The sequence below is a fragment of the Larus michahellis genome, chromosome 3 (genome assembly GCF_964199755.1).
Source record: "Larus michahellis chromosome 3, bLarMic1.1, whole genome shotgun sequence".
Lineage (NCBI taxonomy): Eukaryota > Metazoa > Chordata > Aves > Charadriiformes > Laridae > Larus > Larus michahellis.
In genome coordinates this window covers 60,677,235-60,702,050 of record NC_133898.1, presented here as the reverse complement: position 1 = coordinate 60,702,050, position 24,816 = coordinate 60,677,235, and the positions used below count along the sequence as shown (strand labels likewise).

The 24,816-nt window shown below is 36.2% G+C and overlaps 1 protein-coding gene across 5 annotated transcripts in view; it reads right to left on the bottom strand.

The window, feature by feature from the left end:
- The window catches only part of PCMT1 (protein-L-isoaspartate (D-aspartate) O-methyltransferase), a 34,005-nt gene that overhangs the window by 6,000 nt on the left and 3,189 nt on the right, over window positions 1-24,816 (bottom strand). For 2 of the 5 annotated variants that reach the window (XR_012586201.1, XM_074580395.1), the window contains exons 2-7: window positions 15,299-15,403; window positions 14,140-14,171; window positions 13,461-13,565; window positions 10,125-10,245; window positions 5,246-5,331; window positions 3,508-3,677 (exon numbers count right to left, since the gene is read on the bottom strand). Coding sequence is in view for 2 of the 5 variants with exons in the window: in XM_074580395.1 (XP_074436496.1) it covers window positions 3,508-3,677; window positions 5,246-5,331; window positions 10,125-10,245; window positions 13,461-13,565; window positions 14,140-14,171; window positions 15,299-15,403 (619 nt within the window). In the remaining 3 variants the exon portion in view is untranslated. Of the gene's footprint in view, window positions 1-303; window positions 456-3,460; window positions 3,678-5,245; window positions 5,332-10,124; window positions 10,246-13,460; window positions 13,566-14,139; window positions 14,172-15,298; window positions 15,404-24,816 lie in introns of all 5 variants that reach the window. The other 3 variants (XR_012586202.1, XM_074580397.1, XR_012586200.1) reach the window with 2 other exon arrangements.

Genomic DNA, 24,816 nt, shown 5'->3' with positions numbered 1-24,816 from the left:
GCAGAAACATACTAAAATATTTCCTAATAAATACTTTCTCCAAAAAGGTGCTTAATCATGATGTACAGAGAAGGGGGATAACAGCCCCAGCCTAGTCACTGCAGTTTTTGCTCAGAAACGTTATACTGTCATTGTAATTTTGTATTTCATCAGCACATATGAGTTTAGCATGACATTTATAAAGAATTTCTACTAATGCAGTATTTTAAGTTAAAAAAAATAATTTGTTAACTTTGTAGAACAGCTACCTGTATGGAAATAAAATGCATGATTGCAAGAGACTTATTGCTAAGCGTTCCTTACATTGTTACACTCTTTAAATTGCCTCTCCATAAGTAAGGTGAGCTCTCCCAGAGAAGTAAAACCAGAGAGATCCTATTTACACAAGAACTGCCAATGAAGTAGCCAAAGAGCTGTGTTCTCAATTGTGCAGCACAAGAGGTCTTCTCTCCTCCCTACTTATCAGGAAGAGAAAAAAAAAACAATTAAAAATTGGGAAGTTTTATGGGAAAAGATGAACATCTTTATCTCTGGTACACTAATGCATTTCATTTTGTGCCAGAGATAGGGTTCCTCTGTATATTCTCCTTCCCAATGTCCCATGGAATCACATTTAGAGAAGACTGCCACTGATATTTGGAGCTTAAAGATACTAGTGCAGCTGAACCCAAACTAGAAAATTATTGACTAAATTTAAAGAAATCCATCAATATTCACAAAATAAGATTCTTTATTTAGCACCACAACACTAATTTATCAAAATCCAAGGAATCTTTTCCTTCCAGCTAGCCCAGATTTTCTTTTGCTAGAAGTTCCAGTTTCACACAGTGAAGAATGGTGCAAAGCATCTGAAGGTAGGTTTGACCTCAAATACCACTTAAAGATTAAGTCACTGTTGCGCTGCTTTGTAAAGAACACTTTGCAGCCCTAGTAAGGAACTATACTAACTTCTCCAATATGTAAATGGCTAAGCAAAAATTTAAGTGGCTTCTTTCTTGCCAACTGGAAGGTATGCTAGCCTAAGAAAATGCTGCTGGCCTATCGATTGTATTTTGTGAAGGGATGCCAATTCTTAACGTGATGAAACAGTTACCTGCATTAGGAATGAAACTGCATAACAATGTAAACTAAGAGAACGACAAGCTAAACACACAGGATTCTTGAGCTGCTCTAAAAAAAGATGACTGCCCAATGAATTTTAGGTTTACAACAACAGAGTTTCTCATACGCTACAGCTCTTTATTGGAGAAAGACTTAAAGATGCTCTTTCAGAGAAGCCTCTAATTGATCTCTGCTCACAAGTCTTCAACAATTTAGGAAAGATAAACTGAAATGTAGGAAGTGCAGAAAAAAAATATATCTCTTTCATCTTTGATGCCAGCATAGATAACAAATGCTGATTTCTAATTAGGAGTTTCCTTAGCAGCAGCTGGCTGACCATAGACTTTGGAATCACCAATAAGGAAAAACAACAAAGACAGATGCAACCTCCTGTAAGGTCAGCAGTCCACTGGCAATTATCCTTGAGAAGGGAATGGGAGTTTTCTTCAGCTCACAAAAAGGACAATTAAAGAAAAAAACAAACATTACGAGAGGTGGACTTCTGAGATTTCCTTTAACAGATTTACAAGTCTGAATGACATTTAAATGTATATAGCAAGAAACAGCCTCTATGCCACCGTAGTGATCAAGGTAACCCTTCAGGCTAAACACTTACCTTTTCTGATAATACCACTCTATAGTCTTAACACCTAAATTAAAACTAAATAAATAAAATCACAAAGTATTTCAGAAAAGAACAGAAACTGCTAATAAAATCTAGGGAAGAGAACCCCACAATACTCATGACTGCAGAAGGCACAAAGGCAATCTATTATTTCTTCCTGAGCTAGCAGAGAAAAGAGAATACAAAACTGCACAGAAGCAATGCAAAGACCTTAGAATTCTAGTCCTTAATACACTGTGCCACCTTCACTAGCAGCAAAAGATAACAACAGTCATTCCAGAAAGCCTTCAATAAACACTATAAGACGACACATTGCTGCTACAAAAAACCACAATTGCTACTATAATCAGATCAGGTGAAAATGCACAAAAATCTATAAATCTTCTTTGGAAAAAGGAAGGCTTTAGAAGAATACTTCTCTTTTCTAGAGTAAGCAAAGCATGGACTCCAAACCTGAATGAAGTCCACCACATTTGCCAGAGGAGGAAACCAACCACAAAGCAAGACTTCCAAAGCCTTACAAGAGGCAGGAAACTCCCAAGTACCACACTGAGGGGAGATTGGCAATATTCGAGAACAAAGTATTCATTTGCATAACAAATACAAAACATCCGAATAGTAAGCAGGCTTCACAAGCTTTGAACTAAGCAGTAACTCATTAAAGTTGTACTAAGAGTAATCTGTACATGGTGGCTATACAGTAATCCAAGAAACACTGAAATGAGGTTTCAGTAAGCAGCAGTTAACGCAAATGGCTTTATTTGTACTTTTTATGGACATTTTATTAGCTTAAATTCTAAGTGTTCATGTATCCAAATCACAAGCTATACTCCAGAATATCAAGGGAAAAAAAAAATAAAATCTAAATTTAGGAGTTTTAAAGCTCAAAAGTTGTTTTCAGAACTCAATACACATCTATGCACTTCATTAATGCAGTTAACACATTCACAAGCACTTTCTGCCAGGAAGCAAAACAGGATGGCTGCTTTGTTCAGTGGCATATTAATGCCTAACATGGTTTAAGCTGACAGCTGTGTTATGTCTATGTTACTGGCCATTCAATTCAGCAAATTGGAAGGTTTACTACCTCTAAAAAAGGCTTTTAGAGTTTGCTGTGTTGGCGAACACAAATATGTCCCCATCAGAGACAGATGACAGACTTTTAATAACACGACTGAGAATTTTCTGAACGCTACTCAACTACATTTATACTTTAGGCACGAAGGGATTCCTTTTCTCCACTTTCTGCTACTTGGAGGCTGAGAGAAACGTGCTTGCAAGATTATATTTCCCACAAAGAATTTTACAAAGATTTTTCTTCATTTGTGACATTTCAGAAAGATAAAAAATGAACACCCAATTACCACTAACTTACAGGACAAAACAATATTTATTCTTAAGTAGTATTTTACACTTTACCCTAATTACTGGGCAAGCTAGTTATAGAAGGTTCATTGGAAGGGAAGTTTAAATTTAGAAAATACTGTGTTCAAAGCAACAAATAAGAAACTTCAACACACTAAAGACTAAAGAAAACATATCCGAATAAGACAAAGTGCAACCCATGCAATATTTTTCTTCTGCTTTTAAATTAACTCAAACTTAGCATAACCTCCTTTTGGTGATGCAGTAATGCAGACTGAGTCACTTTTCATGGTATGGAGGAGCAGAAAGCAATGACAGCAGCAAAGGCAGGCCTTGCAGTCTATCTGCTTAAAATTCACACCCTTTCACCTTGCGTGTGTGTGGAAGAAGTAAGTGGAACACAAAATCACTTCCACCTGGACCACTGCTTCTCTTTATCTGTTAAAGGCACATATATCACTCCCATCAGAGGCTTCATTTTGACACTGCCATCTTCTAGTTTGTCATACTGTTCGAGCATCTGGTTTCCCCCTGCAGGGCCAACTGGTAATATCAATCTTCCGCCAGGTTTTAACTGATCTATAAGCTAGAACACAACACAGAAATTAGAATGTAACCAGCCACTTCAGACAAGCTGGATCCAAAGTTTGTTACGTTAGATTAATAGCTTTGCCACAATTTATCTATTTACTATTATGGAGTAGATAACCAATTAGGAAAAATAAAAAATGCACTGAAAATAAGAGTATCACAACAACATGGTACAACAATGGGTATTACAGAAACATTCATGATAATTTTACATAATTCCAAAAGAAGGTAAAATAGTAATTGGATTAATTAGGTTGGCTGCAGTTTTAGTTTCTACATAAGAGGGGAAAAACACATAAATCACAGATTTTTTTTTTTTATTTTTTTTTAACAGCAGATTCAATCTTTTTAAACTGCCAGTTTTAACTGTTTAATGCTTATTATGCATCAGTACAGGCCCATTGTCTAACATTTTTGGGGTGACTCTCCCCTAGAGCCTTCAAGATAAAATTTGAGATTTGTGACTTTTTTGATTTATCTTCCTGGAATAATTTTAAGTTGTCTACAATACACTCACTACCCAACAGCTCCTCTTTCATTCTGTGAATGGAACAGCATTTTATGAAACTAGCCTAAAATATATGAATATGAATAAGATAAGTGATAAGTAACAGAGTATGTGAGACAAATGCTTGGATTTTTTTTTTTTTGCTTTCATAGATGAAGGTGGCGACTAATCACAGTAGTCTGAACCCCATGAAAATAATCTTAAGCCCTGTTACTGTTATAATTAAGAAACGTTTCGCTCATTAATAAGCTTCAAATTACCTTTTAATTGTCATCTGTCAATACTTTGCTGGGAACACACACACCCCCCCCACCAAAATAAAGTAAAAAAAACAAAAACAAAAAACAAAAACCACAATGGCCAGTGTCTGGAAATGTCTAGAGGTTTGAGGTGCTATAGACAAGTTAGACCTCAAAATTCAGATTTTAAAAAAACTTAACTGGTATCCAGCATATCAAAATTATGCTATATATTCCCATTCACCTGATGAAAGGAAGAGAAAAAAAATAAATCTTATCTGCAAAAAATGAACTTCATGTATGCGCAGTCTAAAGTCCCTCATTACTCTCTCAGCTTCTCTAGCAAGAACTGCCCTGTATCCACTCTCAAAGCTACGAACACATGGCATTGTCTGTATTTCCAGCTGAACATATCACTTTTTCAACAGGCTCAACACCTTGGAAACTGGGAAACAAATACTTAAATTTTGTAATTCAATGTTTGATGAAACCAAATTCATTTATTAAATAAAATGCTCCAGTTCATTGTTGAAGGAAAGCGTTATGCACAAGTCATTTTAATAAATGACTTTAATAAAAGACATTTTAGTAAACATATTTTAATATGTTTATTTAGAGGAGAGTTACTGGAACATATAACTTTTGAAAACCAACAGGAAGCCCAATTATAACAGAAACAAAAATCCCCACACCATAGAGTAATACCACCCTGCCCACTGATACTCCCAGCAGTGCAAGTTTACATATGTATGTATGTAAAATGTTCTTTACAGCTAAGAGATCACTGAATCACACACATAAAACATAGAGGCTTACTGCTTGGGGCACAACTGGTGCTGCAGCTCCTACATGAATCGCATCATAGGGAGCTTCTTCTGCATATCCCATTCTTCCATCTCCCACTGCAAGAAAACACTTTTTTTTTTATACATTTCCAAAAGGAGTGGAGAAAACAGCTGATCTGCTATATCTATAGGTAGATAAAAGGCTATCCTCAAATTTCAACTAAAATTCTGCTGAGCAGTAATAGCATGATGAAGTCAGTTTAAAAATATTAACACAACTGTAAAATAGATGCAACGAAACACCCTCAGAGGTACATACACACACTTATAAAAGATACAAAATAGCATTGAAGCACCTGAAATTACAAAGCATGGATTTATAACAAAAGTTCTTGGAGACACATGGTCCACCCAGAAAAGATACTTAAGTAATTATGTGCCCTGCCATTCCAATTCAGGTGACTTTCCCCCTCATTTACCCTGTTAGAACATACGTTTTGCTTTGCCTTGCCTTCATGCACACCATTCCTAGGTATAATGCAAATCGTAAGTCTAAAGCATTACATCTCAGAAATACATATCAGAAGACTCCAAAGGTAAGGAAAAGACAAAGCAAGTACTCACATAGACTATACACCTATCACTGTACTACCGGTTGGAATGACAGTACATACCTACATTCATACATTAATGCAGTACCACACTGATCCCCACACATCCCCCTTTGCCAGCAGATCGGTGTCTCACTACCCTTCCTGCAGACAATTGCTGGAATAACGCTGGTAATCAGGTCAGACCTGTGGCTAAAGCTCCAGGTGGCTGCTTGGAAGATATTAGGACTAATTGAGTTCTTCAGAGGGCTACCAATGCAGCTTCAGCTTTGCTGGAGAACTCATGGAGAAGCACCCTATCACTGATGTCTCACACCATTCCAGTTATGCAGGATGAAACGTGAACAGATTGAGGTTTCTAAGCCACTGAAGTGTAGCAAACTAAACTAGACCTTGAGATAAGTTTTGAAAGACGATGATGTGAATGTGGCATCCACAGTGTTTACAGGAAACCAATGGGAAATTCGGAGCAAGTTATGCAAGGGCTCTCTGGAGTTATTTAGGAACAAAAGTAGTGAATGGGGCTAAACCATCTATAAATCATAACTCACTGAGTGCAGAAGTCCCAGTGATCAGTCACGAAGAAAAAGCAAGGAGGCTAAAGAACATAGTCTTCTGCTCAGCACAAGTACTCATATGAGGTTTCCTATCTTCAGACTGAGCTTCAACTTCTGCGCAATCACTATTATCATAGGTTAATTAAAAGGCTGAATGAGTCAAAAGAAGTTTAAGCCATTGACAGAGGCTGAAAAATTGTCAACTTTTTGCTTTCCAACAACTCACAAGGCAGGAAAAATACATGGTGGCTACAGCAGGTTTCATTTTGACCCCAGTAACAGGGAGGGCCGCTTGGACAGTAACACTGCCCCTAAGTATCCAAGAGTGTATAGAAAGATCGGGACAGCTCCTTGAAACCATTAAAATTGGGGAGTTTGTCATCTTTCATATTAGGTCCTGAAATAAGACCCTGCAAGGACCTTCTACACCCAAAGCTTATGGACTATAAGAGAGCACATTTCCCCACTAGCTGAGAAGCCCCTTAAAACTCAGTGACTTCTTTCCTCATATCATCTGACCAGATGCCCAAACCACGACACCAGGACAAGCTCCAACCAAGGGCCACAGGCAGAAGCTGCCAAGCAAGAACTACCAATGCTTCAAGAGAACCCATGCCTATCGATCACCGATTCCACTAAGTCAGCTTTTATTACTGTTGTCAGTAATGAAGATGAAAGTTCCAGTATTTCCAGGACTTAATCTCTCTGACTCTGCCAAAGTGGGTTCTACTGGAACAACCATCTCAATGCAGTCAAGTATATAATTTATATTTGCTTATATCTTAGTAGCACTATAGACCTCCTTTAAAGAGGAAATAGTGATGTATTACTGTATCAAGCCACTGTTCCATCAGAGAAGGCAATGGAGAAAGACTTTATCTCAAACATACAGATACTGCTTTTAATGATGTTAGTTACACAAGGTGACAGACCCTCATTCCCTAAGATGCAGTAGTAGGCATTAGAAGCAGCGATCTCCAGTACTGCTGGCAAAAGAAGAAGAGGTTGCTAAACCAAAGAAACAGCTGTGAAAGAAACTGCTGTTGTCTTCTGAAGAACACATGTATTCTGAGACTTAAATGCACCTTCTGCACTGTCTAGAGAAGTCTGAATGTGACTTCTGGGTATCTTATCACTTCACTGACAGTAGTAAAAAGGACATAAAACATCTAAATCTTTTGCTCTTAAAATCAACAGTCCAAGCCAAAGCTACCATCTTCAGAATCAGCACACCTCCACAAAACAGAACAAAACAAAAAAACCCAACAAAAAAAAAAATCATGCTCCTTTACATGCATCAAGGACATCATGGCTCTTCCCTTTTAATATCCACAAAAATTCTCCTGGCTATAGCAGGCAGGTATATATCCACTCACAATGGGAACACACTTTTAAATATCCAGAAGACTTTAAAAAAAGTTAAGTCAGCATTCATACATTTAATGTGACACAAGTTATTATATTATTCAATGTCCAAGGGGAAACAGCAGCCCAAATTTTGAGCTTGTGCTTACATCCTGAATAACATCACCCATCCTACTCAGGTCTCCAGTTACATGCAGCCTGTTAACGAAGTAATCATGGTGGTGGGTGGTGATGAGGCAGAAAGTAGCGTCAAGCCTTTCTGACACAAAAGCTTTTTTTGTAGCTTGTTTTTGAACCTAGACCTGATCTGCTGATCATGGTACTCAAGCCTTCAGCGTGTCTAGGCAGATCTGTTTCACACAGAGTTGTAGCATGAGCACAGAAACACAAGAAAACTAGTTCACTGTGATTAGAATACCCTCATCCCCTCTGGCTATGCCTGCATCAGCAAATGATGCAGTACAATAGAAGTAGATCTGTACAGCAAAAGAGTTTTTGCTGAGAACCTGATGTCCATGCAACATATGCATTTCAAAATGATCACACTGGTCTAGTTCTAGTCTTTTTGGCTTAATATCCATTAACATATCAAACACATTTGGCTGCTTCTCAGAGCACATAATCCAGTCTAGTTTAACCCAAAAGGAATCAAAGTGTGTGCTCTCCAGGAGTACGCTCATGTGAGCCAAAATGTGGTAAGTGGAAGCGGTTGAGAGATTGACCTCAAAGGCCCCCTCCTGATTTAAAGAAAAAACAAAACAAAAAACAAACCACACACACACACAGAGCGACCCCCCCCAACAAACTAATATAGACATAGCCTTAGTATACCTACTCCCAAGTTCTCGGTGCAGCTCTATTACTAAGACACCCTAAAATAATGCTGATGCTTCTGAAATGCAGTTATGGCATATCTGAGGCATGACAAAGCAATGGAGAATGTTTGAAGCATACTTGTGAAAAGCCAGCAACTGTCATACAGTCCCCATCACCAATCAGCCCTGGGGTTTCAGGGTTTTTCTTGTTTGTGTGTTGGGGAGGGGGGTGTTTGGGGTTTTTTTTGTTTGTTTTGTTTTAAAAAATAGCTCTATCGGGATTCTAGCTCCACATCAAAAAGCTCCCAGGAATCCAGCACAGTTGAAACATTCTTCTTCTCCACCTAATTCACAAAAGTGCTGCTCATCCATCTGTACTTTTTTAAGGTGTACCTCACAACAAAACTATTCAGAAGCCTCTTAGCCACTCTGCTACACAGTCAAACATAATAGAGATTATGATGTTTACTCAGAATTCTAGACACCCAAGAGCATCAGAGTTTGTTTCAGGTATAACCAGAAGCATAAGTCCAAATTGCTCTCATACAGCAACAGTGGAAATTATTGCCCTCTCCAGCCCCAACAGTCTCGGTATAACTCCTTTTCCAGCAAAGCTTAAGGCCTAAGTGTTCTCAGTGAGTGACACTGCATTTTATACACTTGTACAAGTACATGTGTTGATTGGCTTATTTTAAAAAGATTTAGAAAACTCCCTCATTCACAAAAAAAGCTGAAGAATCAAAATGGTGATTAAGGTAAGAGTCAGACATCACATAACAATAATTTTTCAAAGCGCTATTGTTAGAAGCCTCAAAATAATCCAGACTTTCAACTTCTTTTTAAACTTAACGAATAGAATGATAGTGAAGGGAATGTCTTCCCTCTTGCCAGCTTTGCAACTCTAACAAACAAAAAACAAAAACCCCAAACTTTTTGTTTTCAGTCAGAAAACCCAATTCATTGTCCTAGTATAATTTTTGCATTATTTCCTCTCAGTAACTCTGACTGAATGAAAGTAGTCTGGTGTCAGTTAATCCCTTCCCTAACATACAAATACTGTTACTTTTAAAAACAAGTGAAATAAACTTCAGTGATGCATACTGCCAATCTAGTACTTTTTCCACTCAACTCTTTGTGTGCAGCTTTCTCAATTACTCTATCAGAAGCATGAAGGCTTTGTTAAGATGCACAAGTTTAGATGACAGTACATTTAATTCAAGAAAAGTTGTGCATTCAAACACAATTTTAAATAGCAAATTTAACATGACAGACCTTCAGCACGTAAAATATTTTCACCGGAAAACACTTCCCTATTAAGCTTCTCAAACAGAATTATTACATATTCCTTAAGATTACCAGAAGTCATATTCTCAAAACTGTGTGAAGACTATATTTTTCAAAGGTCTAAAGCCGACTTGGATTTTAAAAATTTCATTTGGCTCTCTTTCTTTGGTTTAACTTCTTAAATCAGAATTTTTAATCACATCCAATTCCAGTCATTTTCAACCAGCTGCTAGAAAGAATATCAGTTTAATTAGTAAGTATATCAGTCTGATGCTCACCAATCAGTTTCACTCTTCCTGAAGACAGCAATGTGGGATCATCTTTTTTGACATTATTTATTGAGTCATCTACTAGTTCTTTGATATGATCAATTCCTACAACTTGTCCTTTGGGACCAACCTGGAATAAAAATATACAGTTGAATAATTTCTGCTAGTTTTGATTTATTTATAGAATGAGTATTTCTATCTCCTGAGCCCATTTCTCTAAAATAAAAACAAAACCAGTAAAGTGGTAGTATATTTTCCCAATGTTCTTAAAACTACTGCTTGGAATGACACATCCTGACTGCTAGAAGCAACTGGTAATTCAAGTTTGTCAGTACAGTCTTACGAACGCTTGTTACAGCCATCTTTTTGAGATGTGATTCAGTTAAGTTATACTATTAGTGGAGATTTCTTCCCTGAATTTTTAGAAGTTGAATTTGATCATAGGTGTTTGCGTTTCCTGCAATAAAAAGTAACTTCAAGGACAAATACTAGAACTAATCTCCTTTCATGTTGAATAAACTTACTTAAAGATTAAGGGCTTTCTAGAGAAGACCTTACTTCAAGGAAAACAGTAAATCAAGCATTTTATGCTAAGCATCTCAAGAGTCCTATTCTTTCAGAAATAAATGCAGCAATTAACAGTCAAGGACAAAACACCTTCCACCTACCCTTGCAATCATTAATCTACTTTCAGGTTCACAGCTCTCTTCCACAGGAAGAGTGGAACTTTTGAGGGCTCATAACTCACAAAAGGTCACAAGAGATCTGTGGGGAAAAAAGGGCTACTGTATCTTATATTTCAATGTTGCTAAGACATGGAAAATTAATAACTGGTTATTGATACCACGGCGATTTTTTTTTCTGTTTTATTATGGACAAGTCCTATGTTAAAAATCATCAAAAGAGCAGTGTTATTTCTTCTTTTTCAAGTGGAAGACCACAAGTCTAGTCTTTGAAATAGAGCAAGACACATGCCAAGTTTTCACTACGACAATCACAGGTTGCTATTTGGAGGAATGCCCAACAGTCAGTTGTACCAGAAGCCGGCAAGAGATCCACTGTAGTCCAACAAAGGGTAACGTCACAGAAATTAAAATTTAGCAAAATGGTCATAGCATGAAATAGCCTGATATAAAAGTAAGTGAACCTCCTGCTGCATGTCACAGTCCCTTAGGCTACTTCTGAGTCCCCAATTACCTCTGTCTATTACTCTGGAACTTTGAAGTGTGTGCAATTGAAACAATAGCAAAATTACACAGTTTTTGGTATCTCCATGATCTGTTTGGAATAAAAAAAATATACCCCGCTCTTTTTATAATTCCAGTACCTACAGGATGAAAACTACAATTCATTTAACTTGCCAGCAATCTTTAAAAGCTAATAAATTTATTTAAGTTTGTATGCTATGTAGATAAGTTTATCACAACAATTTAACACAAAAACCCAAACAAAACAAAACAAAAAATCTAAAGATGCTTTACTAGTCTAAGTAAACATAGAGCTATCCCAGAAGTACCACAAATGAGATTATCATCATAGGAGTAACGCTGTCATGGTATCAACGTGCACTCAGGCACTCGTGCCACAAATGGGAGCTATTCATTCTAGATCTCAAGTAGACTGAGAAACAATATCCACATGATCCAGTAAGCACATCCCCAACTGAATTTTGATAGCAAAACACTTTACCATCATTCCCCATAATACTTTCTTTCAAGCTTTTGTTACTGTTAGAAATAACTTTACAAAGAAAGGAAGTCAGAGCAGTACATGTTGTGGTATCTGTATTCATTCAAGTGGATGAAGCAAGATCGATATTGCACAGAAGTAATGCTATCAAACAGAACAAAAGCAGTTATCCAACATTTCACAAAACACATGTCTGTAAGGCATTCCACAGCATAGCACCAAGGAGAATTCAGAAGAGGAACTTGACATTCATATGGCAATAAAAAGATAGTGTGATGAACCTCAGCAAAATTGGAAAGAGATTTCCTTTTTTGTGGTAATTCTGACTTTTCTGCAGATGTTTTCAGCTTTTCTTATATAGCTGTTTTAAAAGAAAAAAGGGCACAACCACATCTTATCAAAAATGGCTATTCCTCTACGCATTCATAACTTTTTAGTGAGAAATACGCTTAACTTTGACCAAAGTTTTAGTGTTTGTAGGACTGGAGTTCCCACACATGCTACCAGTACTTGATTATTGACTACAAAGTTAGGCTAAAAACTAAAAATAGGGAGAATGTTGAATAAGTGACATTTAAGATTTCCTCTAAACTGCAGTTTGGTTAACTTAAACTATAATTTTTTATTTTTTTTTTTTAATTTTGCAGCTAGCACTTAAAAAATCTAAATACTTTTGCTAGTGCATTGCCTAACCCTAAATGTTCTCTTCTTAACACAGGAAACCAGAAGTGATTGCAGACTCGACAGATCCATACTTGAAAACAGAAAACTAAGTAGCAAAACACCCATGTGAGAATTTATCATACGCATCACCATATTCCAAATTCACTTCGCAAAAAGACACAAAAAAAAATAAAATCTAGTTGGCAGTTTAATGAAGCTCTCTGATAGTTATAAAGCAATGATAAAGCCCTGGAATAGAGAAGGAAGAACTGATTATGTTCCACTCCACAAATTAGTCTAATGGTACTGTAGTTACAACCATCATAAAACAAGTTTTTTCGTCTTCTTTTTTCCTGATGTAAGATATGGCGGAACCACAGGGAATTCCCTACATACAGGCTGAACAACTCAGAGATTAAATTACTTGGAGAAGATGTAAAAAGGATATAAATTAGTATCTAACTTAGAAAAGATTAAATGGATACTTATAGTGATGCTCATGCAATACAGTAACAAGAAAATAAGGTTAAATTCAAAGACAATTTATATAAATACAATATATTTTCCTGTGGAAACAGGATTCTTTTAGGTCTTACTAAGCTGTTGTCATAGCATGAAGACATGACAATTGATCACAATGAGAACATTCATAGCCACACAAGATAATGTAAAAATTGGGCTGGAAAAACACACACCTCCTTCCTTCAAGCTAAAAAGCAACCACCAAAATGAAATCAAGAAAAAAAAAAACAAACTTCCCCTCTAGGCAGTTTCTTCACCACCACATGATTTCCTGGACCCTTTAACTCATCCATCTAGTATCATCTAGGGTAAGAAATGGGTACTAATCACACCCAGGAGAGTAAATTATTTTCTGTATAACCTACATCAGTCCAGTGTACGAAGGATGCTTCCCCCCCAACTTTAATTCAGAGTTACTCTGCTACAGTTCAAACACTTCTGATGATCAAGTGATTAAACTAAATATCTCACCATTCGCGAAAAGCATGCTGTAAGGATTCCACTTCCAGATCCTACATCAAGTGCTTTGGCTCCTTCATATAACTGCTCAGACAGAAGTTCAAGAGCATATGCATGCTAAGAGAAGACAGACATAAAATTTCAAAATATTTTAAGTGTTTATTTTACCCAATATATGTTCGTTTCTTCAGTGAATTTTGGCAATGCACTGAGGATTCGTATAAGAAGTTTCAGAATTATTTTCTGTGTTGTGGTTACAAAAAAAAGCAGGGGGGTTGGAAAGGTTCTCTGGAAATCCTGTGGTCCAACCCTTTTTCAACACAGACGCAATTTAAATTAGGCTCCTTAGAATCCTGTCCAGTCAGCTGCTTTGCACATCAAAGAATAGAATTTCAACAATCTGTGAAACATGTTCCAGTGCTTAACTACCCTCAACGGGATTTTTTTTTCACCCTAGCAACTAATTAGAATTTCCCTTGTTGCATTTTTTTGTCCACTACCCCTCATCCTATGACTGTACATCTCCAAGAAAAGTCTGGCTCAATTTTCTCCGTGCCCTCACACTAGGCAGTTCACAACAGCATCACTGCAATCAACTGTTAATTAGATTTGCTAGAATAAATATTTTATTTCAGAAGGATTTGGATTTTTACTAAATCACCTATACTAATCACGTAAGTTTAAAGCTTACCATATGCGGAGCACTGATTGTTGCTTGGAAACCTGTAAAACAAGAGAATGGAAGAACATGTTGATCGTTGTTTAGACAGCAACCTTATGATATTTATTACCTTGACTGTATAATGCGACACCTTAACTGTCACCCTCATTCAGGGCACTACACCCACCCACCCCAATGGTTACATAGGTACTCTTCCTGCAGAAGTGCATTGAGGTACATCATCTGAAAGTTATGCCATGTCAGGTCTGGACAGGAAAAAAACCAAACAAAAAATTCTATCCTTGACCTTAGTTACAACCTCCATTTTGCCACTATATTGCCTTAACTTGATTAAGTATGTTGAATTCAGAAGAGTAATGTCTGCCAGAATAACAAAAAGCCTTTTTCACTCGGTCCCTATGTAAAAACCTGGATTTGTTGAGTTTGATGTGGTGGGGACCACAGAACTTCTGGAGACAATAACCTCATCTATTTTGCAAACAGCACACACCTATGAGAAAACATGGAAGAACACTCACCAATCTTTGTTTCTGTGGAGATATGTAAGCTTTTGAGTATGCATCTTAAAAGATTTTTGAATATTCCTATACAACTAATAAAATACCACTACAATTCATAGTTCTCACCACCCACTATTAAAGAAAAAAAAAAAAAAAATCAAGAAAAAAATAAATTAGCACTTTTACGTAATTCATTCTCCTGCCTTGGAAAGATAAAACTGGGATCTGGATGGGAAACAAATGTCCTATCAGCGGAGGTTCCTATTTAAAGCCTATTTTCATATTAAAAAAAAAAAACTCACATAAAAGTTTAAGGAACTCTGCATCGATCAACTGAATAATTTCTGTAGAGAAAGACTGCTTCTGACATAAACCGGATACAAATGATTTTTAAGTATTTAAACATCAGCTGCACCACCATAAATCACTGTGGTTTAATAAATACATATCTACATGTATTAATAAGGACTAAAAGACAACCATCTACTTGACGTATCCAAATATGCCAATTGCATTCCATACAAATTGAAGCTTAGTTAAAAGGTGTTGAATAAACTGATAAAGAACTAATCACACTTCCAAATTTTAAAAATTATGTTTACATGACAAAGGCAGTCACAGTTATGCAAATTAGAACAATCTCAATCATTTTTACAAGATGCTCTTACCTATAGACTGTGGAGAATCCATATAAGGGTTGTATTTTGCATAGTGGCAACGGTCTGTAGCCAGCATTACTTCAAATACCTTGTCTGATTTGATTATTCCATTTTCTGTAAATAAACAAATAAATAAATAAAATTGAACGCATTGTTTCTCTTCTGCAATGCAAAAGCACGTGAAATACATTAATATATTCCTAATATTGTGAGAAATCATGCTACTTACCCTAACACACTAACCCTCATCATGCTAGAATTTCAGCTGTCATCACAGATCAAACAATGCTTAAGCCACTGAACTTTGAACAAGACTTTTTCAGCAATTACAGATGCTTTTCTGAAACAATAGATACCATTTGCAAAGATCTATCCCCTAGAAAAACTCAACGTCATGTACACCTTTGATATTTCTGAAAATATAGTCAGTAAGAAACTGATATTACTCTACACGCCAAACAAGATATACTTCACATTTCTATGAAGCTATAGAAGTGAGTAATTATTGAAAAATATACAAAAGCAGGTTAGAAATGTGAAGCTGCAACATCCTTGCTCAGTACTTTATTTTCAAGATCTGTTTCTTTTTCATGTTGGCAAAGGAAAAAAATCCTTTTGTAAAGAAACTCCTACAGAATCAGAATTCCTACGCTGGAGCAGACTGTGGTCAAAGAGGTTTTATTTCAAAACACTTTGAATCTCTGCTCACTTTTCAAAATAAAACGTAAATGCCCATGCACGTAAAACATCAGAAGCACTGTGCAGTGCAGCCATTTTTTCTTGCAATTGTATTGAAGTTTAACATTGATAATCCTTTTTTTAAAGTTCTGAAGAGACATTTATAAGTAACAGAAAACTTTATAAAACAAATGGAAGAAACTAATTAGTCACTTGCTTTAAAAGATACAGTATAAACTACAAATAATTGAAATTCCAACAATGGATCGCTTCATTGAACTACTTTAAACAAGGAGAATTTATTTGGAAAATTATACTTAAAAGGAAAAAAAACCCACATATAATTTGACTAGTTTTAAAATTTAACCCAAAATGCAGTAACATAAAAATCAGATTAAGAAGTTTTTGTAAGATTGTCCTAACTGAAGTCGCACCACTGTTTTTTTTAAAATACTACCAACATTAACACACCTGGGCTAACTTCTGCAGAGGCTTCCCTGACTCTTTACAGTGTGCTCCCAACTACTCTTATCAATCATAGGATTCTCTTTCTTTTTTTTCCTTATCTACTATCTGTTTCCAGGATTTAATTATCTTATATAACAGAAGCTTGAATTCAGAGAGCAAAATAACCCCTCCAAAACATTTTGCTTTTTGGTCTGAAGATAAAGTATCAAATAGAACTGCAATGGGAATACACTAGCAAATTATTATGGAAAAGAAAAAAGAATATTTTTAAAAAAGAATTGTTTAGAATTATTTCCACACCTGATAAGTCCCAGAAAAATGCATACTCCCCTCACAGACCACACACATTACATGTATCCTGTGCTTTGACTTCATTGGAATTGTATAGTACAGTCACAGTTAGAGGAAACTCCTCATTTCAATGCAAGTTTTTTTCTGAGACAGCAGGCATTTGTAGCAGTTCCTAAGTTAACTTACTGAGCAATATAAGATAGTAAAAGGGAAAAAAAGAAAAAAAAGATTGTTTTCCCTGACCACTTGGAATTAGTGGTATATCAGTTCCATGAAGAAACCATAGAAACAAACAAACGGTCAAAAAAAACAACCCCAAAATTATCCTGTTAGATTCTCATTAGGTATCACTAAGAAATTAGTATCTCTAAAATAAATGTACTTAAAAAAAAAAAAAGGAGAGGCAGAAGAATAAGCAAAGCTGATTATAACAGGAGTGAAAAGATAAAGGTTCTGAGTGACAGAAGGGAGGTCAAAAAGCAGCAGCTGAGAAGTACTCAGGAAAGATCTAAAATAGTGATTTATTCCTTAAGACTGTGTATTGTGCAGATAGATGGATACATTGTAGAAGCTATAGGCAGCCATCTGCTCTTTCCTTTTGTGCCTTAGGGAAAAAAGCATGCAGAGAATACACAGATCAAGCTTCCAGCTTGAAAGAGCAACTGCAGGGCCCTATGGTAAGGCCGAGAACCTCCCCTAGTTTTCAGGGGACCTCCTCTGTACTGCTGTGACTGCAGGCTTCTTTCAAACCTCTTCTTTCACACTACTCTACTCCTGTCATCTATCTACTTGGAGTACCAGTAAGTAGATTCACCTCTCAGCATTTACAAGTTTTATTCTGTCTTCATTCTATTACTTTACCTATATATTTTACCCACTCTTCCCCCAACTTGTTTAATCAGAGTGTAAGAACACCATGGCAGAGATTATTTGTGGATGTCTGTGCAAAACAAAGCACAAAACTTTGTTTCAGCCAAAGCACCTGTAACTTTATCAAGTATGATGCTTACACTGACAGGCAAATGACCCCAAAAAATTGGAAACAATAGCTACTAATATTCTATGTATCCTGAGCAATCAGGATGCTCTCATTCAGCAGACACTCCTGAGATTTGCTGAATGCTGTACTCTTTGATCAGTGTCATCTTTTTAATCAGTAAATGAGAAGTTAAGCAAGTTACTCGTATTCAGAGTCCCCAGCGGAACCAGTGGGAGAAGCTGGATCTCATGTCTCAGCCATGTACTTCAATTATTGAATAATGCTCCTACTTCATAAAAAATACACCTCTCAGCTATGAATGTGGAATTACAGGGCATCACATTATCCCCCCCATAGATTAAGTCTGCTTTCCAAATTTGCTTATTATACAATGGAGAAAACCAGAGTCAAAAAAAGAAAAAAAAAAAAGGAACTCTTAGAATACTAGTGCTATAGTGGTCCTAAGTAAAATCAACAAATTTTACGTGGGAATTAAGAAAGGCAATCAAGCCCTAAACGTAAAGTCAACATTGACTTTGTAGTAATTTTTTCTGCATTAGTAACAAAGAGAATTGTTCTCAGTCTCATGATTGAAAGTAGAGAAACACAGCAACTGCAAGGTACCGAACTCCAATTAAAGTCCTTTCCTTCCTGCAGCCATCGGTCCCAAGATGACCAACTGCCAGGATCTTAATTCTGTCTCAAACAAGTCTCTGTCAGATTCTGAACTGAAGTCCAGAGAACAATTATATCCCCTGAAAGAGACAATAATAAGAGTTTATATTGCAAAGATGACATTCTAATTTCATGCCATCTCTAAGTGCCGAAGAAATAATTTATTGTTGATTGTCGTGTTAATAAAATGCGAATGAAAACATTTTCTAAAAAGGAAGCTATATATCACAAGAAAATAATTCACAACTAAATATATATAAGTCAGTTATCTTTTCCAAAGATAACCTGCACAGAAGACTCTCCTTGAGAAGACTGATGGGTTTCAAGATTCTGATAATCAGTAGTGCAAACAAATCAGATATTAAATTATGAAGTGTTTACAAGCAAAAGCTAATACACAAACACACTAGCTTACAGCTTAAAAATCAAAAGTAAACTCTGTTTATTAGAGTTACATCAGCACAATTCCTAAGCTTCAAAGGGCTGAAGCTGAAAAGTAACCACTTAAGAGTAGAACATGGCCTGAGGAGTTCAAGAGTTACTCTGTGCAGAGGCTGTGGCAACGACAACTTGACATAATTGGAGCATGTTTTGAAAACTCACTCTGGTCTGCTTCTTTTCCACAAATAACACCATGAAAACAGGAAAAGAGCTCACAGAACAGTCCTTGGATTTGAAGGTGGAAATATACCACTGTTAAATGCAACCTGGGAAACCGGGCAGTTGGCTGTCAGAGCAAGGAAAAAAGAGCTAAAGTAAGGAAAAAGAGCTAAAGTCTGAAAAGACACCATGGACTCACAACAAGTAAACAACCTATCTTTTTATTTAACAATAAATACATTACTGAAGTGCTTATCTTTCAAAGAACTGCCTACAACACTGACGGTATCCTGACTGTTGATGTAACAAGTTTCCAACCAAACCATAAAATACTAGCAGTCAACACTTACACCAACACTAGCTTCCAGATCAGAAAAAGGATGTCTCATTGCCACATGACAAAATTCAGCACACAAGCTTACTATACAAACTATAAACAGCTACTCAAACACCTCCTGTTGCTGGCTTCACATAAACAAAATGCTCATGCAGATCCCAAAGCCATTTACTGTGGGACTGTTTCAGCATCCACATAGTTCTGTTTCTCACCAGAGTACTTTCTCCATAATCAACCACTGCAGAGTACTTCACTTATGGAAATGACTTTTCAGTAAAACAGTGGTATTTTTACATCATACAGAGGTCTTAAAGCATGATGCACAGCACGTACAACATCTCTATATTACAAAAGATTAAATCAAGTAGACTAAAATTGCTTAAATGACAAATAACACTTGCCAGATGACTCCATCTGACCCACACAAACCAGCTAGAAACTTTCAAGAGGAAAGTGGGCTGGAACAGAACCACATCTTGATTTTCAAGCAATGTGAAGTTAGTTGGTTTTAAGCAGCTGATCAACTGATGTTTTTAAGGTCAGGGTCTTTTTGTGTGGGGAGAGGAAGGAAAAAAGATGGGAAAGAAAGCAATCCAGTTAATAGAATTTTATTTAAGTAACAAGCATAGTAAGACTTCACTGTAAACTGTGAACACAAAGAAAGTACTTTGAACAAGAAGTGGTGGATCAGCATCCCAAGATCCAATAAAGGACACTTGACCCCAAAACATACAAAGTTCTTTGTGCTAAAGAAACTGAAAGTAGGTGTTGGCAAACAAGTGATTTTTAAACAACTCATACATACAAACCTCTTGTGCTTTCCTGATAATTTAAGAGTATCTGCCTCAAACATTCAGCTGCATGCCTGTTATCGCTATGATTTTAATTCACAGTAATACGTTATTCAAAAAGAACGTTGCATACAGCTAACTGGAAGGGATCGGTTGACAGTCTGTCATTTAGACACATGACAGAAAGACTGAGGAAAGTAAGGTCCATCAGAACTAATCTTAGAGACCAGAAATTAAACACAAAGATTGAATCCCATGAAAATCCCAGAGAGGCAGAAATTAAAAAAAAAATAAATAGTATCTTAAAATATTAAATTAGCATCTGAATGCTACTCAAAACACGCAGAGGTAAGCCCACATGGAACCAAAAGCCAGGTTCAACATAACAAACTAGTATACAGTTAAATACAAACTTACCTTCCAAAATTTCACTTCTACTTTATGGGAGTACTCCTTCCCTATTTAATAACGACCACCTTCACAAACAACCTGTCCATTTTCATATAAGAGATAAGAGCACTCTATTCATCTTCATGGATCTGCAAGTCTGCAGATAACTAATTTAGACCTATTTAACCACAGCTGTATAGCTCCCTCATACTGTAGGCCAGTACTGCAAAGTTGGTATTAACCATTTTCTTCTCCGGGGGTGGAGAAAGGCATACTAGTTCTTTGCTCATAGTCCTATAGTGCATTATCTTTATCACAAAAGCTGTCCATAACACTCTTACATTTATTGAAACGGTTATGATGATTTTGTCTAAATTCGCATCAGCAGCTGACCAAAGAAACTTTGCAGAGTACATGAAAGAAGAAAGTGACTTTAAGGTTGGCTTCATCCTGCAAGAACACAGAACTGCACTGTCCAATAAACTTTAATGCCTGTGTACAGATGAGGAAGACTTCACCTCTGAGCACACCTTGATTCCTCTACATTTGAGAGGACTGAGCTTCACTTAAAAATCACACTGCATGTCAAAACTTACGAGTTCAATGGAGGTAAGAGTTCAAGTGACAACAACCACCAGTAATAACTAAAAAACATTGCAGAGGGTAAGATAAACTTAGCTGAATAGGAGACAGAGATAAGCAACTCTCCTCACAGTAAGGCCTGAGGCAAGACTACTTCAATAGCTTTAGCAGATCTTTAAAGAAAAGCAGATGCTGCGCATCTTACACCTTACTGAGCAGATCCCATGCAACCACTTTGCTGCTCTGTTTTTCAGAAAAACCAATGCAAGACCAGCAGCCAGACCACATGAACAGTCTGTTACGAAGAAGGTTTCATTAAAACGGGTGCTAGTACTATGCGAAAGCTGAGGAAGATCTAAAGATCAGTGAACATGACCCTGACTCTTAGGATAAAATGACAGAAAGCTGTCATACTAGCAGAAATAAGGAAGGATTTCCAAAGTTATATTTGACTGTCCATTTCTTTTAGATTTTGACAGTGCAAGCATTTAAAACTATCTCATGCTCAAGTCCAATGTTGCAGTATTCAGATTCTGAAGTCTTAAAACGTAACTCACAAGTCAACCAATCCAGGAAAGACATCATTCCAAAAACTTACTGATCTCAAGCTCTGAGAGTTTACTCCATTTTTGCCAAAATTTGGTAATTTAAATTAAATTTTTAAAAATGAGTAAAATGGACCTCATCTTACAACAGTCTTCAGAATTTTTTTTCCTTAAAAAAAGTATTATCATAAATTATAATCATAAAACAAAAACATGACTTTGAGGTATTACATTCATAGAAACATTCATTCATTTCTTCCCAAGCTTACCAATAGCTCTTAATACTACATCAGAATATGGTACAGAAAGAAACAGTAGCATTAAAAGAAAAGCTTGGAGATACATTGAAACTAAAACATAGAGAGTCCCTCTTTCTAACATGCCCACAAGCAACAGTAATCACCTGTAAGGGACAGCTTTGCAAAATTATTTCCATGTTACTATGGATTATTAGGCAGCTTCAGACTACCAGAAAAAAAAAAAATAGTATTATGCCATTAAACCCCATCAGAGACACAAAAGAAAAAAAAAAGAAGAAACATTTTTAAATTAAAATGACTGATTATAAAGTGTTGTGATATAAATAAGCAGCTAAAAACACGTTCTCTTTTTCTTCCTGGATGACTGAGGACATGGACTTTGTCGCATTGAATTTTGGGGTTGATGTGGGTAAGAATAAATATATTTCTAATGTTACGTTTACACCTTGTCTAACATTAAGTGAAAAAAATAAATGCCAAAAACAAAGAACCAAGTTAAGAACACAATCCTAATTTACACACAGATAAAATGTGCTGAATGTTTTTAAAGTTATTTTTATTTTCTGTTAACATTTGTTATTTTCTGGGATGTTAAGTTGTCTTGATTTACTTGAAAGCCTCCCTCTTAGAAGGTCAAGGGTATAGAAATTCCTTCAAAGCATTTCACCGACATGGGGAAATCACCAATATTTAAATCACTAACAAAAAGAAAAGTCTTGTGGCAACTTTTTTAGCCAGTTATTCAAATTACTTGCCAACAAATTAAAAAAAAACCTCAATGCTCCCAAAAAAATAGCATCACAGATTTCAGCTCTATGCCACCTGAGACATTACCTAAGTTTTAGGAAATTCAGATGTTCTTAAACTAACCTATCACTGGATGTGTTAATTTTTAATTAAAAAGTATAGTTCAATTTTCAACTGTTTCACTATCCAGCCATGAGTTACAGCACTTAGTCACTCAAGCTTCAATACAACATACATGTTGAAAAGTGTGTTCACTGAATGCAGACAACAGGCAGCATAACTGCTTGTATAGTGGAGGTACTAAATTTGGGTTAAGTGGTTTTTATTGATGTGATTTTCCATTGCTATTTCCCTTCTTCATGTTCATCCAAGTTACATTACTTTTCCTTGAGCAAAATTAGCCAGATGTAGAAGCGATTTGGATAAACCAAGGAAAGTGAGACAGCAGGAAGAAAAACAAAACCCATGTTTAGTTCTTGCTGAACCTAGCTTGGGTTTAGCAAAGCCATATTCAATGCCTTCATATTCATGGCAGTTCCCAGAGAGATTTGTCCTCAGCAACGAGAAACCCGCAATAAAGGCACGGATTCATTGTAGATAAGCCTTCACCATGATGAAACTTGCCAAGATGTCATTTTTAATTATTTAACATCTAAATAATAAAACGCTCAGAGAAATATCTTTAGCGTGTCTAAGAATAGAATCCACAAAGCCTGACAATACTTGAATATATACTGATTTGGAACACCATTCGCACTGAAAAATTAGGAATCTGGTCTCAAGTGAGGCACAAAATTCTATGGAATTTGTGGTACCTCATAAATTACAATTGCTAACTTTTGTGATACAAGTTTATTAGATGAGGAAGAGAAAAGAGCGTAGCAGCAAACAAGCCCACAGATGGTTAACAACATTATGCAGCACTTTAGCCACAGTCCAGTTAATTCACCCTCACTTTCACCTGGAAACATGGTTTCAAATGCATGTATACATGGTTGTAACACCATTGGCACAACATGATCAGAGAAATAAGCAAAGATAGATTGTCATACGGCAGCATACCACATCGACTGGAGGAGACAGGGAGAGGTGCGATAAGGAAACTTAATTAACTTTGATGAACTGTGAATTGGATAGGGACCAATTTTTCAGTTCTGCAGGTGGGGAAGCAAAGCTGATTTCTAAGATGCTGGTGTGTAAAGTAACAGGACTTGGCAAGAGCCCAAGTATGAAAGACAGAAGGAGATCAAAATGACCCAATTGTGAGATGAGAGAACAGTGGATAACTGAAGATAAAGACAGGGGAAAAAAAACTGCAGACTTAGAATCCAAAGATCTTAAACCAGGCAAGATAACAGTAAATAAACAACCAATTACCCAGTCTTTTCCTGCTTTCTCAGCATCCCTATACAGTAAGTTATAAGAAAAAGAAATTCCAGTCACAGTTATGTATTTAAACTTCGTCAATTATTTCTACAGCTAGTATGATTTCTAACCTGCATCTAGATAGCTTCCTAGAAGTGTTGTCTGCTAAAAGATCTTCATTTAAATATTTTTAAGGGGAAAGTTTGATCAAGTAAGTTTTAAGGCACGTGTTCAACTATTTTCAGTTAGGAAGAAGTGAAAATTGAAATAATTACTCTGTAAAGATGAAAAGCATTTTTTTAAATAGCTCTAATGCTGCAAGAATCAAACATTCAAAGAAAAAAAACAAACTTTTTTTTTAAAAATGAGAAGTAGTTTTCAAGAATCGCTGGAAAACAAAGCAGCTGAATACCTCATGGAAACAGCACATTCAAGGACAGCATTTTTGTTATGAAGAGTGGATTTTAAGCAAGTTTATTTTGTATATGTCACAAATCATGCATCTATGATGCCTCAAATTAATGGTGCAAGAACATGTTTACAATGCAACAAGCAGCTAAAAATCAAAACAACCAAAGAGTCATGTAACATTATTCAGTCACTTGTCTCTTAAGTATGCACTGAAAAATATGCAGAGTTCCAGGGCCCTCTTCGTTAGTTGTCCCTTTTAAGACACAAAGTAAAGATAAGACTTGTAAAGAATACTTGCCTAAATCCGCATGCAAATACACAAAAGTGCTTACCACTGCTCTAACACAATGATTGTTTCCTTTATAGAAGCTTAATTCTATAGTTAAGGCAACAATGAAATGAGAATAT